This window comes from Phascolarctos cinereus, unplaced genomic scaffold (genome assembly GCF_003287225.1).
Source record: "Phascolarctos cinereus isolate Bilbo 61053 unplaced genomic scaffold, phaCin_HiC Scaffold_1;HRSCAF=81, whole genome shotgun sequence".
NCBI lineage: Eukaryota > Metazoa > Chordata > Mammalia > Diprotodontia > Phascolarctidae > Phascolarctos > Phascolarctos cinereus.
The window spans coordinates 69819360-69837521 of NW_027555514.1; the positions used below are offsets into that span (position 1 = coordinate 69819360).

Below are 18162 nucleotides of genomic sequence, written 5' to 3' on the forward strand. Positions count from 1 at the left end.
GAGAGAAAGAGAGAGAGAGAAAGAGCTAGTCTTTTCAAACTACTGTGAGATTTCTAAAAGTTATATGGTAATTTCAACATATAGTCCTTGGTATTACAGTACTACACATAAGGAGGTAAGGATTTGAGGACAATATGAAGTGAGTTGCATATGTGTGAAGTGGAAAATACAGACAAATCAGAAAGGAGATTGCTCTGAAATGGAAGTCTAGGTCTGAAATAAATCTGGGAGATAAGATTTTTCAGTGCTAAAAGAGACATGGTAATGGGGATTCTTGGGGAAAGAAAGCATCTGTTTGTTTATTTTTAAGATTTGTAACTGCTATGAAAAGAAACACATTTTCTATGTGGTGGTATTAAAATCAAATCCATTTGTATCTTTCCAACACTCTTACCAATTCGGAAATCTGAAGTGATTCTCTTCATTTCGTACATTAGATCTGTTCCAAGACTCTTTACATTCTCCAAGTCGTCTTTCATGGAGTAAGAGAGATCCATAAGATAATAGAGGTCAATAGGATAGTCTTCAGCTCTCTTGAATTTTAATGTAAATGTCTGTGGTTCTCCTAATAAGACAAATGTTAGAAAAAGAAATCAAATTAAGTTACTAGAAGCCCAAAATATACCAATATGAAAAATGAAAATAATTTGATCAACATTACATTCACTTCATATCTAATATTATTTCTACTGAAAAGTTTATGGTTCTAATACTGTTACTGACTGACTAAAGCAGATGTTAAAAAAAAGCATCCTGTATTTCACAGTACTAGAAAGTAAGATTATAACAAAATAATGGATTCAAGTGTTAGTTCTACTTCATTTTAGTTCCTAAAAATGTCTCTATTATCCTGCCATCAGATTTTACACAGTGACAAACTGTCCAGAAAACACATCTAAAATACTGACCGTGACAGGACAATAAGTTCTTAGTAACCATAAGCTCCCTGAGGGAAAGACTAATTCACTCCTTTTATTCCTTTCTTATAATGTCTATACACTGCCTTCTCTACAGAGTGGACATCTCACTGTGGTATGAAGATGGCCTCAGGTTTTTTCTGAAAGCTTATCAGCAGAGCACAAGCTCTGACAGGTCCAGTAAACTAATTTAATGAATGATATGTCACATTTTTGGCCACAGTAACTCCTAAAACCATTCACTAAATGGTGGGGCTGTATCTAAAGAAGAGGTCATCTATTTCACTGGAGCGTTAAGTACTAGCATACTGATGATATAAAGAGTTCTTCTGAAGTATTAAATTAAGGAACTACTGATATCTCTTTACTGAATCTGCTAAAAATGAGTTCAATTGCTAAAATTCAATACATTCTTTGTCCTTAAGCGAATGCCAACTTGCTTTATGAAAATCAGTCCTCAGCAGCACCTGTGAAATTGGGATCACAGTGAGAGTCATAATGACACTGGAATTAGAGATCATACCCGAGCGTAACTTCAAAGTTAGCTGCTGTGGTTGGATCTGGGTAATATCTTCAGGCTGGAGTTTTTCTGCTGTACCTTTACTGCGATTTGTCACATTTTTATTTTTCCGGATAATTTTGTGGCCTCGAGGATTTTCTATGTCCTCTGGACGGCAGCCTTTCTTTTCTAATGCTTCTAAATCATCACACCGGGCAGAAGTAGGCATTCCTTCTTGTAAAAATGACTAAATCATATACAAACATATACGAGAAATTATGGCAAAAATAATCACAAGCTGAAATATTGCTCATTACACAAAAGATTCAACACTAGGTATTTATTTAATTTTCTGGCTTTTAAACAAGCTTCCCTTGCCCAGATATGAGTGCTTGTACTTTCAGTAGAGAGAGAAAATAATTTAAATGAAAAATTTAGAAAACCTCGGAAAGTTTTAGGTGAACTGAAAAGGAATTAAAAGTAAGCAGAACCAAGAGAATATACACAACCACAATAATTTAAAGGAAAGCAATAATAAAAGACATCACTCGGGCCAACACATGATCAATCTTGGCTCCAGGGCACTGATAAAGAGGCCTATTTCCCTCTTCTCAGCAGAGAAACAGTTAACTACAGGTGTCAAAGGGGCATATGCTGACAGACAGACATAAAAAAATGTTCAATTGGGTGGGGATTACTGGGAAATGACAGCAGTATTTAAAAAAAATCAGTAAAACTTTTTTTCTTAAAAAAAGAAAAAATAATGACTGTATTTATTCCATACAAAGTTGTGTTTTAACGATCCTATCCCCATTCTCTTATTTTTCTAGAAATATAGAACCTAAATACATCTTAGATTCATTGTTTCTTAATACCTAACAATTCAATGGGGCAGCTAGGTGGCACAGTAGAAAGAACGCCAGACCTGGAGTCAAGAAGACCCGAGTTCAACTCTGGCCTCAGATATTTACTAGCTGTATGACTCTGGACAAGTCACTCAACCTGATTGTCTCAGTTTCCTCAACTGTAAAATGGGGATAATAGCAGCACCTTACCTTCTAAGGGTTTTGAGGGGATCAAATGAGATTTAAGTGTAAAGCACTTAGCACAGTGCCTAGCACATAGTTAGCACTATATAAATGTTAGCTATCACTGTCATCATCAATTAATGACATTTAATTATCCATAAAATATATCACACGGCATAAGGCAAAGATATCCCAGAAAACAGAAAAGGCAAAATAGATTAGCTTTTACAAGCTGGTTTGTAGAGGGAGAAAAGAGATGGTTTAAGATTATCTGCATAATTAAAAGAGAAGGTCAGCTAAATCAAACCTTCACTCTTCTAAGGCATTATCATACTAAAATTATCCTCCATAACAACAACAAAAAAATCACACTAGTGAAGTAAGCTTTTCAAAACACTGACCAACACACATAAATTAAGATTGTATACAGAGCTCATGTAAAAACTATCTTTAACCCTTTTCCTTTGAAACATGATTTAATATCATCAACAGCCAACTGTGAATTATTTCAAAAATCCCCAACTACCACTTCCCCTGTTCTACAGATTACACACCATAAAGAGACTGGATAATAAATGTAAACTGTGTTGAACATGCCAAGTCTTTTAACCATCACTATGAATACTCAACAGCTGGCTGGCACAATTGCTTCTACGGGGAGAGACAGGGTTCTGGGCAGTTTCCAACTATACATGCCTAGAATAGTTGGAGGTTTAGAGAATAAGGACCGAGCCTTCAGAAATAGTTTGGTACAGCGAGGACAGATAAGGTAAAACCTAACTTCAAGCTCACAAGTATATTGGGGTGACTGACTAGAGAAAATTGCAGCATTCTCTATCTTCCTCGTTGCCCCCAGTTTAACCAAGTGGAGCTGAGGATAAAAAAATACTTTTGGTTCTTTAGGCATCTGTTTACAACAGTCAGAGCATGCAATCGGGTGTGATCTGCTTAGCTAGTATGGTGTATCTATATAGAGTCAACCCTTGAGCTTTCCTCTATTGCTTCGCCCCACTTTTGGATGGACTCCCTCATCATTACTTGTTGCATTCTCAGGTAATGAAAATTAGCTTTCATTTAAGTCAAATCAAATGTAGTTAGAACCATTCACTAGCAACAAAAGTCAAAGTATCTGGGGCATTTCAAAGTCAAACACAAGTGAATCTTGGGTTTTGTGCAACTTGGAATATATACTCCCAATGGTGTAGGTAATTTAAAATTCAACAAACATTTATCAAACTCTACTCTGTGGGAAATATTTGAGTTAGTTACTAGCAATATAAAGATAAAAGAACAGGAGGCATATTCAAGAGATACAGGGAAAGGATGTCATTCTAGAGGGACACAAACCTAAGAAAAGCTATGAGTAACAAACCTGAAAATTGAGATATCCAATGTCTACATAAGGAATATGGTGGCAGGAATCCCACCTCCCCATAAACAAAACAGGGCAAAAAATTTTTAAAACTGAGCGTAATTGATATGTGAAAGTACTATAATTCATGTCAAAAACTATATGCAATTTACACTACTTACGGAATTTGTGCACCATCCACAATTTGGTCCTGCTTGAATACATTCTCCACATGATTTTGCATTTGCTTTTAAGCAGTCATTTCCACCTGTCCAAAAGAACCAGAGTCATTTGAATTAAAAATATTATAAAATATAAGCTATAATAATGTTGGATTATGCATGGGACAATGGAAAAACCACTTCTGTCTCTGGAGTTATAAGACCTGGGTTCCAATCCCAGTTGTGTGTTTACTCTCCGGGCCTCATTTTCCTCATCTATAAAGTAAGGGGACTAAATTAGATGGTCTCTGAATTTTCTCTGACTCAACACCTATGATCCTATGATTTTCTAGTAAGATGAATTTAGTTCACAATGATAAATGTCAGGATGAAATAATGAATTTGACACTTTCCCCACCCAGGCCCTACTGACTCTCAATTTCCTTACTCCCCCCCCAAAAGAAATATACATTAAATATTGAACAATTACAACTAAATCCACAGAACGAAATTAGTGAAATCTCTGACAACATAAAGTCTTTGTGAGTCAAAAGTGGAAAATGCTAATCCCTAAGGTACTTAGCATATGCCCCACCCCCCACCCCCCCATCAGCCTCTACCTCCAGGTAAGGACACACAAGCTGAGCTGAAGGCCTGGGCCTGGATACATGCTGCAATCTCCTCTTGGGCTACATTCCTTGCCTGCTCCCCTATATCTACAAGAGCAGATGCTGACCCTACTCAGCCACATCAGGAGAAGTGTACATGTGAAGGGGATTGAAGTAAAGGAAGGGAAATAGGCAAGGGGAGAAGCATTCTGCCTTCTGTCTCTGGATCCCCAAGGTTGAAGAGATTTTCCCAAAACACTCTTCCCAGAGTCCTACCAGTCTGGAAAAAAAAAAACTGACTTTTTCCGCATTGGACATTGATGCACAGAAGAAAGGAAAGAGCCTAGGGAGGAACTAGAACAGGTGGATCAGCCCACGGGAGCTTTAAGGGGCTCCCAAAATCCAGTCCTGGAGGATTTACCCAGGGCCAGGGGAAAGGAATCAGGAAGTGATTAACAGGGAATACAAAGAAAAAGTCTAAAACACTAAAGATTTCAAAAGGAAGAAAATTCAATAAAATCCTGGAGCAAGGAAGAATGAATACAAGCTCTTAAAAATCACAAAGCTCTCTAAGTTTCATTATCTTTCACTGTACCCTCAAATGAAACATTTAAAAACACACAAAAACCTCACATAGCAAAGGATTCCCACATTGGCCATGTACATAAATGCATTCTTCATTCTGGATTTTTAAGTTAATCCCCTCTTGGGAAGGAGGTGGGTGGTGTGATTAATTTTGAGTCCTCTGGACTTGTGATCTATTACACTAATCAGAGATTTAGAAGTCAAAGTTTTTTTCTCTGTAATGTCACTGTAAACTCATTTCACTCTGCATAAGATGAAAGGTCTTCACAGTTTCCTCTGAAATGCTCCATTTTTTCATTTCTTATGGTACAAAAATATTTTATTACATTCACATATTACAATTTATTTAGCCATTCTCTAATAAGTAGGACCACCTTAGTTTGCAGGTTTTGGCTACTACAAGGGGTAAAGGAGGTACAAGGGAATAAGCACATACACAATACTTACTATGTACTAAGCACTGTGCTGACTATTGTCCTTCATTCTCAAAAGGGACCAAAATGACATCACTATGTTGGGATCAAAGTACTATGTGTTCTACAGTGGCTGATCAGACCAGTGTGAGCTCAGAAGGTTTGACCACAAGTCGGGCACAAACAGTCCATAAAAACATTTGGAGTGGAGATGTCTCTACATTTGCTCATCTCATCTCTTTTGAGCTACTACAATTCTGCTTTGGTCATAGAGCACAGCACTTTCTTTGATGCTGGGCAGTCCTTTGCCAGTGTCTCCTATGTTGTGCAATTGATTCCAAATCTCTCTTCAGAGAGACATTGAGTGTCCTTGTATTTTTACTTCTGACCACCATGGGAGTGCCTGCCTTGTGTGAGTTTTCTATAAAATAGTCTTTTAGGCAAACCTATGTTTGTCATTTGAACAATATAGTCTGCCCATCAGACTGTGCTCTCTGCAGTAGAGACAGGCACTATGCAAAACACTTTATATATTCCATTTGATCATCACAACAACTGTGGGAAGTAGGTACTTTTACTATTTTATAGTTGAGGAAACTGAGGCAGACTGAGGTTAAGTGACTTGCTTAGGGTCACACAGCTAGCTAGTAAACGTCTCGAGGCTGGATATGAACTCAGATCTTCCTGACTTTCAGACCCAGTGTTCTATCCACCATATCACCTAGCTGTCCACATAAATTCATGAATTAGGCTTTTAATTGTCGACTGTACTACCCTAAAGTGCCAACTCCTGTGAGTCTCTAAGTATCCTTATAGTTGTTCCATTTTAGTTACCAAGTCTTGTGGCTGCTACCTATACAACATCTCTTCCATTTATTCCTTTCTCTTTACCAAACTAGTTTAGGCCATCACTTCTCACCTAGACTATAAAAGCCATTTCTAGTCTATCCCCTCTCTGACCCATACTTCACATAGATCATGCTACTCCAGCGATCAAAACCTTCAGTAGCTCCCTACTGTCCCTAAGATAAAACATATACTTCTTAGCTCGGCCTTTAAGGCCCTACAACATGATGTCTCTAACCTACCATATTTCACATGATTCCCCCTTTCCACACACTACATCAGTTAAGCTAGACTACCTGCTATTCCCCACTCAGTGTGCCACTTCCTGTCTTCATGAATTTACACAGGTAGTGCCAATTAATGGAATGTATGCCCCCTTAACCTCTGCCTTTCAGAATTTCTCTTATCTCCTCAATGTGGGGGCTACTTTCAATGATACAAATTCCTTCCTTCTTACTCTGCAACTCTTGTTTGTGATATCAATGTAGTGAAGACTTTCTTCCAACCATTCCTGGACTCTTCATCTGTTACATAATCAACCCACCTTCTTTCCTGCCCCTACATTTCCTGGATAACATCTTAGCCACTTCTGCTAAGTAAATCACTGGTGGTAACACAACATACCCTACTTACAGCCACCAAATTTCTCCATTACCCTTTGAGTCACCTGAAAGATTCTTCAAAAAGTGTGTTACTTCATGATTTTTATCCATATACCATGATTATGTAAGAATTACCAGAAAAATACTAGTGTTAAGAAGACTGTGTAGGGAAGCAGCATGGGACCATTAAAAGTGCTTTATAATTTCCCAAATGCTATGTGGTCTACTTTATTCATTCCAGATAATTCTAAGCCTGATTTACAATCAATCTTCACAATAAATGACATTTTTAAATCTATTTTTTTTTCCATGTGAACTGTGAAGCTGATCTTGTAAGTGGTCCTTGAATTTCACTTAGGTCTTTTGATACTCTGAGCTTCATGCACTCAGCAACAACATCATTTGCAAGCAGGTATCTATAAGAAATTACCATTTCTAAAAAATCCTGTTTCAGTGTGGACCCTGTGCAATTCACTTTTGGTCAGCACCTCTCTACTTTCTGCCCTGGATAACTGGGGAAACTGAATAATAAAATGAGATAACTGAAGAAAGCTATCTCTGTAGTTGATCAAGAAGCCCTGCATGAGCCACTGTACTAGAGCAGAACCTTTAAAACAGAATTTTATTCTACTGGGTCTAGATTTTTTTAATATAAGCAAATAAACAGTAGGATCTTGTCAATACCAGGGAAAAACAAACATGCAGAAAAACATCACAGATTTGTTTCTCTGACATATGGAGGAAGTGGTGGAACCGTTATTTCATAGATACTTGTTCATCTCTTCATCATGATGAACATTAGCAAAAAGACCACGATGAAGATAAGTGCCTTCTATGTGCCAGTGTCTAAAGAAGTAGAGAGATTATTTTAAGAATTAAGATCCTCCAAACTCAATGAGCATATATATATATATATATATACATATATATACACACACACTCAGCAGCTTCAGTGAGAAGACTAGCATAGGAGAGGACAGAGAAACACTTGGTTCAGGATTCAGACACTGAAGAGGTGCTTATAGATGTCTACTGCCTTATGAATATATTCTTCCAGAAGAACTAGTCATAGACCCCAAGAGGTCAAAGACAGAAACACAGGTCCTAATGTACCAAAATACTCATAGCAGTACTATCTGTGGTCACAAAAAACTAGAAAAAAATGCAAGTGTTCGCTGACTGAGGACTGGATATTGATTGAGAACTGGATGCAAAAATTGTGGCATAGGAATATAATAAATCACAAAATGTGAGCAATTCAGAGAAAAATGGTTGGCATATGGGGGGATGAATAAGGAAGTATACGAATTGATGCAGAATAAAGTAAACAGAACCAGAAGAAAAAATATGCAATAACTATAATAACATAAATTAAAAGAACACTAAATGGTATCTGAACTCCAAGCAACTGAATTAATTAATCTTGGTCCTGGAGAAGAGATAATGAAATATAACTGCCTCTTCTTGTCAGATGTAGTCACTGTGTCGGTTGTCTTTTTTCATCAGTTGTATTTGTCACATCTGAATTTATGATCCTATCAGCCTTATGATCCTTGTTCCTATGCATAACAAACCAATGCCACCTTTCAATGCCTTCTTCAACAAATTAATTTTTTAAAAAGCCTCTGATGAGGAGCTTGTATCCAAGGCTTTACATTACCCCCTCAAAGAATTCCAATAGGTTAACCAGACATATTTCCCCCCAGCTCGAGTGTTCAATGATGTTTATAAAACAGATTCTACTTTTCACCTGCTACAGAAATTGTCTTCAAATAGTGATTCTGTAAGTAAAGTAAGCCTTGGGGAAGTTTTACCTTAATAAAAGAATGCTGGCTTTCCATAATTACAAACATGGTTTACTCTGCTTTTAAAATTCTCTACAGAGAGGTTACCATATATATGTGTGTGCAGAAAAGGGATATTTTAAAATTATAAATAAACCATACTTAGAGTCACAAACTTAGACTTCTAATCATATCTGTGGACATGGACACTTTCCTGGTCTCTACTTTACTACTTTCAGGTATTACAGACATCACCTTTTCTCTCTGACCTAGATTTTGATTGACTTGTTGAAGTGATCATATGTATCTTTATCTTGCAAAGCTGTTTTTTTCTCCCTTGCATAGTTTTTCCTCAACACACATTCTTTCACACATTTTTTCTTTACTTTCTTGCTGTTTCAGTATTTTATTCTTATGTCTTCTAGATACAGTATTTCTCTCCAGGCTGTACTCCTGGACTTTCTTTACCATGTTCCAGACACTTAATTCTGGGAGCTCATGCTAGCCCTGGACTTCACACACTGGAAGTACCCCTCTGCTCCCGTAGCTTCTCCCTCTGATTGGCTGGCTCCTCCCCAAAGCTCCAATTAAGAAGGATGTCCATGGTAGCCTTCATTTCCCTTCTCTTCTGACTCTCCTGAGTAGTTTCATTTCTCTCTGCTCCTCTTTCTTCTTCACTATGTCTTGTCGTCTTCTGTAAAATGTAAGCTCTTTGGAGGCAAGGATTGTCTTTCTGCTTGTATTTGTATTCTCGGCACTTAGCACAACGCCTGGCACATAGTATGTGTTTAATAAATGCTTTTTTACTTCCTTGTTTACATAGATTTCAGAGCCAGTATGCTTTCTGCTACATCTTGCTGCCTCTAGGTTTGAGCTGGCCCAGGTTGGGAAGCACTATGGCTAGTTAGTTTAGGACAGAGCCAGGACAGTATACTGGACAAATGAAGCAATGGCTGGTCTATTAGGAGTTCAGATATCTGGATGAGTAAGCTGGGATCATGTGGTCATGAATTTAGAGTCAGAAATGACCTTTACTGTTCAAGTGAGAAGAATGCAGCCTGAGAGGTTCAATGACTTGCTCTAAGGCTCACAGGCAGTCCTAGAAATGAGATTTGAACCCAAATCCTCTGACTAGAGACAGTGTACTTTACTCTCCATCATGATATTGGAGAGAAATGGAAAAGACTGAAATATTCAAGTCCCTTAGTATTTCAGAAATGCAACAAGGAAAGATTGAGAGCTAAGAAGACCAGAGGCAATAGAAGTCTGGCTGATTAACAATCAGGGGAAGGGGAGGTGACAGACCTGTCAAGCAGGAAGGAGAGAATCAAAGAGGAGAAAAAAGCCTAGAGAAGGAAAGTCATCAGCAGGGAATTCTGTGTGTTGATTAAGTAGGAGCTCAAACAGGGTCTCCAAAAAAAGCAGTATCAATAAACAAAGCCTAGTGTTCATTGTTAGAGCAAAATAAAGAATAGATTAGCTTACCTGTTTGGCCCCATACTTGACAGATAGAGCAACTGACCAGTCCAACCCAGAAAATTAGTTGTAAACTCATCTGTAAAATAAAATGTAGACCATGTAAGTGGTAAAATAGACTAAAACAACAAAATCAGTTTTTAACACCCATTCTGCTATCTTTCCCAATGATTCCCATGATTCAGTTCTTCCTAGAAAGTCAGGGAAGACTTCTATGATTAGTTCTAAGTTATATAAACAAGTTTTTTTTTTGTTATTTCGATGATAGGACAAATTTGTGAGGAATTCAGAGCTGACATTTATTACCTTAAAAAAAATAAAGAATTGTTGACTGATCTCCATCAAGATTTTGAAGGCTATTAAAAAACTATTTGGTACCTCTACAAACATATGGAAAGGACCAACTAATTTTTGCTTCTAAATATTTCTAAATGAAGAATAAACAAACACCTAGACATGAAAATAAGTGACTTCTTACTAATTAACATTCATTAGTCAAAATAGAGTAACAGCATGGAAAAGAAACCAGGCTTAAAGATGGCCAAATTCCTTCTCTCTATAATGTAGTGGTGCAAAACTTTGAAACCAAAATATACCATTAATAGATTAATTGAAGATGGCTGAATTATTTGAAAGTACAATTCTGAGTTAGTAAATTTAAATATTTAAGATGAATATAACATTCCAAAAGTGTTTCAATTGCCTGCTTTTTCAAGCATTTCAGTTCTGGGGGAGAGAAAAGGTACAAATGATAAAAAGAAAAACAGTGTTAGAAAAAAGCGATTTATCCATGACGGTCAGGTTAGATGCACAGAACTGGATTTGACGTAGCTTTCCTGAAGGCCTCCTATTTAGACTAAATGACAACTAAACAAGTAGATAACATGCTTATTTAAAAGAGCACTTTCAAGGTTATGTAAGAGGATCAACACAGACACTACCCAATTAGCTCTATTCATAACACTAAAAACTTTTAACAACTGATACACCAGCTGATGATTTTGAGGAACTACAAGATACTAAAGTAACTTCTGGATGCATTCAAGAGTGCAATGATTTTGGTTCTAATTCTCTAAAAATTCTCTGATTATGCATATTGTGTATATAGTAACTCCTGCTAAACTTGAATAACTGGCTAACTAGAATATCTTATTTTTCAACTATTCTGAATAAATTGCTAAAAATTATTTATTTTATCCTATGCATTTTGTTGAGTTTCATAATTCAAAAATTGTATAATGATTATAAATGTGTGTCAAAGTCAAACATTCATGGATGACCATTTTTTCTACAAGTTGCAAATGCAAATATTGTTTAATTTATAGCTATAGCTACTACTAGTACATAACTTGTTGCTTGAGACTCTTAGGTGTGCAGCTGGTCTAAATATTTGATTTTTTAAAAAAAGCTCTCCCATGCCTAGATTGCCATATGTAAGTAGAATCTGTCAGCTTCTGTCATCTCCAAGGAGTCCAAAGCTATGGCCTGTTCTTTGGCATTCAGCTTCAAAACAGGTTTGAAGTATCTCTTGTTTTTTCCCTTGTCCTCTAAATATTCTGGGGTCATCCACTCACTGAACATAATAACTACAGTGGAGTGTGGCTGGATTGAGTACCATTTCAGTCTTGGTATTTCTCACCTGGTTACCTTAACATTAGGATATCTCATAAAAGTTAGAAAAGTGTGAGGGTAGTGTCCTTTTACTAGTTTAATGGCATTGTCATAAAATAGTTCCATTATATTTGTGACTCTAGAATCTAAAGCTCCTCCTTCCTGGATGGTATGGCACCTGTTCCTGTGGCTATGTTCCCCTTGTAATCCAGAATATGTCTTTATCTGGGAAGATTTACAACTACTGCACCACCTCTGGATCTGTCTTTTCTCTAGTAAAGAGTGGGAATTGCCACATAGGAGATCGTCAACTTGGCTGGTGCCTTTCACAAGGTCACCAAAGCTCCTGCTACCTCACCTGTCATGCCTAAGGCCTTAGATGCCCATGAAATAGCACTCCAAAACCACCTCATGTAAGGTCATTTTCTGGCTTTCCAAAGTAGAGTATGTCCCCTCCTAGGGACACCTACTACACTGTTATTCCAGATAGTTCAGGCGTACAGATATCTCCCATGGATCTGCAGTGCTTCAACAACAAGCAAGGACCCAAACCGGGTGGGCCTTGACTAGTCCTCATCTGTGGCTCTGATTCTCTGGTAGTCACAATTATTAGCTGAGCCTTCTCAGTACTAAGCATATTTGGAGTCCTGAGTGTTTCACCAAATATTAGTCTTTCTGTCCTAACCTCTGAAGAATGAAGTATGCCTTATGATGTTTCATCTCTAACAGGACTGCTTCTCCCTAGCTGAGGATGTTATCTGTCTCATGGTCTCAGATTATGAGGCTATTCCTGATGACCAACTCACGTCCTAGAAGCACAAAAAGAGCAGATAACCAGATAAGGGGCCTAGGCCCATTAAATACTAGGCCTGGTGTTTTGTTACCGTGTAGAATAATGTGATAGATACAAAGCTGTGAGGGATCCTGCATCCTAGGATGCAGCCTTCTCATTTTGTAGATGAGGAAACTTAAAGCTCAAGGAGGTGAAATAAATTAGGCATAGGCAGCTGGGTGGCACAATGTGGGCAGAGCACTGGGCCAGAAGGAAAAATGAGTCTCAGACACCTAGTAACTGTGTGTACTGCAGGCAAGTCACTGGCCCCAGTGCTTGACTCCCAGGGTGGTTGTGAGGATCAAATAAGATGATATTGTAAAGCACTTAGCAAAGTGCCTGGCACATAATAGATGCTGTATAAATGCTATTATTATTATTATTATTCTTTGTCCAAAGTCACACAAAGTCACACAGGCAATAAGTGCTACAGGTTGGATTTGAACCCAGATTCTCTTACTCTCAAATTAATGATCTTTTCAGTAGGACATTTCTACAAGTTTACTACCAGAATAAAGGACTTTGGAGAGCTTAGGCATTGTAGCTCTAAAGGACTGTCCTTTCTCCCACAGGAGGATGCAGGATGTTGAAAGGCTTATTTATTTGCTTATGTAATTTCTGATAATCAATTAATATTTTACCCTTATCTGAATAGCCTGGGGGCTCCCACATAACTTGTTAGGCCTCATCAGTTTGACATTAATTCTGTGGACAGTCCTTATAGATTCATTCATTTACTCTTTGAACTGTACCCCCTATTGTCTGAATCCACTCCTTCCATCCTTTGATTGTTTTCCCAAGTTATAAAAGGTTTTACTTTCGCTCAATTAAAATTCAGATTCTTGCTATTCAGATGCTTTAGTGCTCCTGAGGTGAGTCTCTCCCACATAAACCACCTGAAAAGCATTTATTAAGTGCCATGCACTGTTTGTTACGTACAAATGAAACAATTTCTACTTACAAGGAGCTTATACTCTAACACGGCCACAGGCAACACTAAAAGCACTGTGCCTTAGCATTGTTCAGTTACAGAGTACTACTGATGGCCATTTCTTAGACATGACTGGCCAAAAGTTCACCTTTTAAGGACTGCCTGAAAGGTCTCATGTGTGTGAGATCCCTTTAGGCTAATGAACACAATCCATGAAAAACTGTGACATCAGCTCCTGAGCTATGATAAAATGGCCTGGACCGTGAAAGTTCCTGAGGAAATGCTGTGATGGATGATGTTCCTAACTGTGCTTCCACCTAAAGCAAACAGAACAAAGATTTGCTCCATCTATGGAGTGGCCAACGTTTCTTCTGTACGGCAACTTTTCACTCCTTAGGTTCCAGTGAACGCAACTAAAGGAAGCTTTTTAAGTACGTAATAGAAAATGTGCTACTCGATAGCCAGTGCCTCTCTCCCAAGTCTACAATGGAGATGTAGTTCTTTGAAATCAACTTTATGGAGCCCTCAAATATCCCAGAAAAGGCTGAAACATTAAAATCCCGGCCAGTGAAGACAGGCTCCTCCTTAGTGGCAAGTGCTGAGTAAAACTAACAAAAACCTGACTTCTTACAGTTTGTCAGTTTGCTGACTAGAAGGAAACAATCATCTTCTTGGCCAGTTATATGCTTAAAGTAGAACAGTCTTTTTAATTTTTATTCTAAAGTAGAGGGTTGAAATGATAGGAGACACAGGCAATTTAAGAAGAAAAAGTGGAAAGAAGATAGAAAGCAGCAGGTGTGAGAGAAAACATTTGGGAACAAGTCCCAGCTCCAATACCTGTTGTTACATAACTGTAGGCAGTCACTTACTCTTTGTTACTCTCAATTTCTTTATTTGTAAAATAAAAATACTACTACTTGAAAACTTCACATGGCCCTAAACATTGACTTTCTAGCGTCCTTTTCTCATAGCAACTTAAAACTCCTCAACCCTTATGACCCCAGTTTCTACTCTACTTCACTCACACGATAGGTTTTTCACATCTAATCCTTGCCCCTCCATGACAGCTTTTCAAAAACTTTTAGAGTGCTGTTATATCCCCCATCCTATCCCCCTAATCTTATCCTCAGTTCCTTCAAACAACGGTCACTCAGCATGAATTTGAGGGCTTTTGCTATCCTAGTTAATCTTCTCTAAAATAATAAGGGATTCACTACAGGATTCCTTTAAATACCAAGCTCTCTTGCTGTACTTAAGATGATTTGGTGTACCTGCAACTTTTCAGAAACATGCCTCTTGTTCAAAGTGAAGTATATACATACCAAATGGCCATATTCAATCACTGACAATCATTTCTCCCAATCACTGGGAGAAACTCTGCAGCTTCTGTACACAGCCAGTGAGTGTCTAAGGCCAGATTTCAATTCAGCAAGATGAGCTTTCCTGACTCAGTCTAATGCTCTATCCACTTTCCCTCATCTGTAAAATGAAGAGGTTGGCTTGGATGGTCACTGAGTTTCCTTCCAATTCTAAATCTGTGATCCTATGATACTATGATGGGTCCACCTTTTGTGTCCACTTTCACTCAACTCTCACCTGTGGTTCCAAAAAAAATGTAGCATGGGCAGGGGCCACAGCTGGGTAAAACCATCTCAGCAGATGGGCTAAATCAGGTTGAGGGTAACCAATGGGCTTCAAACCCACTGGCAAATTGGGGAGGTGTCTATGCCAAGCATGTGAAGACATTCCCCTAGTGGAATGGGAGAATGTGAACAATTTGTTCCAACCCATGAAAGTAGCTGAAACAGGTGCTATGGAGTACTTAGAAATTGGTCAGACATCAAAGATGCCAAGGTCATTCATTGCATCCCAGGCTATCTCCAGTTGTCCTGACTTTTGTCTTGCCACAGGACTTCAATGATTCTGGACAGCAGAGTGAAGCTGACAACTCTGCCTCACTTAAATCCAATTCATGCGCAAGTCAACACATCACCCATAATGTCACTGGTCCTCTTCGAAAATGAAGGTCTAACAACTTTTAAAGTCTTCCTTAACTAGGAGGGCAACTTTAGGTGGTGTAGTAGACAGAGTGACTGGCCTAGAGTCACAAAGACACATCTTCATTTCAAATCTGGCCTCAGATACTTACCAACTGTGTGACCCTGGGCAAGTCACTTTACCCTTTTTGCCTCAGTTTCCTCATCCCTAAAATGAGCTGGAGAAGGAAATGGCAAACCACTCTAGTATCTTTGCCAAGAAAATCCCAAATAGATCACAAAAAGTCTGACATGACTAAAACTGAACAACAACTCAACTAGTAATGACTTACTGAGGTCTTAAAATAAGAAATCTGTGATTTTTTTTTTTGAGAGGGGGGGGTGGAAACACTTGAAAGAATATGGTTTTGAATCCAACTCTATAAAGCCTTTTCAACTAGGATAAATTAAAGTTGGTCCTGAATTGTTAAAAGATCCCCTGGGCAGAAAATGTTTCTTAAAGCAATTTAAGCTTTTCATATTTGCTTTTTATAATAAAATAAAATATGCTTATGTAAACATTCCTTCTTTACTTGTTTCTCCTACATTTACAGATATATTAGACTAGCTATGTGTTAACTTTGTAAGTAAAATTAACTTCCAGAAAAACTCTAGGCAAGGCTATTAATTTTTATTATTATTTTTTCTTATACTCTGTACTGGCACAACTCATAGAATCTATTCTTTAGCTTACTAAGAGAGTCTGAGGTTCCTTCTTATGTACTTTATTCTAAACATAAAACAAATACTGAATAAAAGGACTGATGCAATGTAGCACAGCATCAACAATTATCAAACTCAAAGTCTAAAAGACCCAGAAGAAGTAGTTAAGGAAATAAAAATAAATGAATTTTGACTAAAGAAGGACACACAGACATAAAAGAAAGATAAGAATAGAGAAACTCAAATAGATACACATATACTCAATACAGGCATACACATATATGTGCAGAGAATTGGGTGTACAGAGGTGAACAGAGAATTTGGAGGAGGATGTAGGGGAAACAGAGTGAGGCAGAGGGGGACCTGGAGAAGAGAAACTGATGGTGGTTAATGACATAGGTGGGAGAAAACAGCTGTAGATGAGTGTGGTGGAAGTGAAATAAAGGGGGTGGAGAAGGGCAGATGGAAAAGACTATAGAAATAAATGAGTTATAGAAGTCTCACTAGGCTCTATGCTGGGTATGTTCATTTACAACTTTCTATTGGCCTAAGCTGTTTGCATCAATTTAAATTGTTATCATTGATCTTTGTGATACTGATGAATCATTCATCTCCATTCTTTTAGGTTTTTTGGAGAGGGGTTGTTTTTGTCTTCATTCCCCCTATATGTTGCTTAACTGGGACCCTGTTAAGCAAAAAGCTTAGACTAACTGGCAGGAGATAAGGGAAGGTCTCAAAACTCTTTACAAACCCACCTTTTAGTACTGTGGGATGAGCTGATGCTATTCCTCTCTGAGAACAAATATTAGGTGACTTTTGCATGTCAGTGGAACTGTCAGTTAATAACTGACTAGCACCTTTAAAGTACAAAAGTAAATTTCTAAAACTTAAATCATTCCTTCCCACACTGTAAAACTCAATTTCCCAGACTAAAACTTCAAAATTGACTTGAAAAACCCAGGGGATCAAAGAATCATGCAACTTTTTATTTGGAAGGGATCTCTGCCTCAAACTAGTCCAGTCTGTTTGTACATTTCCCTATTTGCTTTAAGACCTTTAGTGATGGAGAGCCTAGTATCTCCTAAGGCTGCCCCTAGTGGCCAAACAGAACAAATAAAATCCCTCTTCTCATGGGAGCCTTTTAAGCACTTGAAGATATCATATTCCCCTGTGCTTTTTTTCTCTTCTAGGTTAAACATTCCTGAGATCTGTCCCGGGCCCTGTAACTCTTTTCTCTCTACATTCTCTTGCCCACTGATCTCATCAGCAACCCTGGATTCAACTTCCATCTATATGGAGATGATTCCCAAATCTACATATCCATTCCTCATCTCTTGCCTGAGCACTACATATCCAATTACTTGCTGGCATCACGCACACCTAGGTGTCCTACAGCATTTCAAATCATATGTCCAAGACAAAGTTCATCATCTTATACTTTAAGCTCATCATAAATTTCCTATTTCTTTTGGGGGTACCACCACCCTGCTAGCCTCAGGTTTGCAACCTAGGAATCATCCTTACTCTTCACCCTCCCTCAAACATGCTCCCCCACTCCCACAAAATCAATCGTCAATTCTTGGCTCTTCTCACTTCTCCCCTGGACTACTGCAATAGCATCCTCATTGGTTTCCTTGCACCCAATATTCAAAAATCCATGCTCCATGCAGCTGCCAGATTGATATTCCTAAAGTGCAGGTATGATCATATCACTCCTCTGCTGAAGATTCTCTGGTGGCTCCCACTGCCTTTAGGATAAAATAAAACCTCTTCTGTTTGGCATTCAAAACCTTTCACAATCTGCCTCCAGCCTATATTT

At 38.1% G+C, this 18162-nt stretch overlaps 1 protein-coding gene across 2 annotated transcripts in view; it reads right to left on the reverse strand.

Moving 5' to 3' along the window:
* The window catches only part of ITGB1 (integrin subunit beta 1), a 53639-nt gene that overhangs the window by 19248 nt on the left and 16229 nt on the right, over positions 1 to 18162 (reverse strand). For both annotated transcript variants that reach the window (XM_020990453.2, XM_020990454.2), the window contains exons 2-5: positions 10280 to 10349; positions 3978 to 4063; positions 1441 to 1663; positions 395 to 565 (exon numbers count right to left, since the gene is read on the reverse strand). In XM_020990453.2, the coding sequence (XP_020846112.1) occupies positions 395 to 565; positions 1441 to 1663; positions 3978 to 4063; positions 10280 to 10349 (550 nt within the window). The remainder of the gene's footprint in view (positions 1 to 394; positions 566 to 1440; positions 1664 to 3977; positions 4064 to 10279; positions 10350 to 18162) is intronic.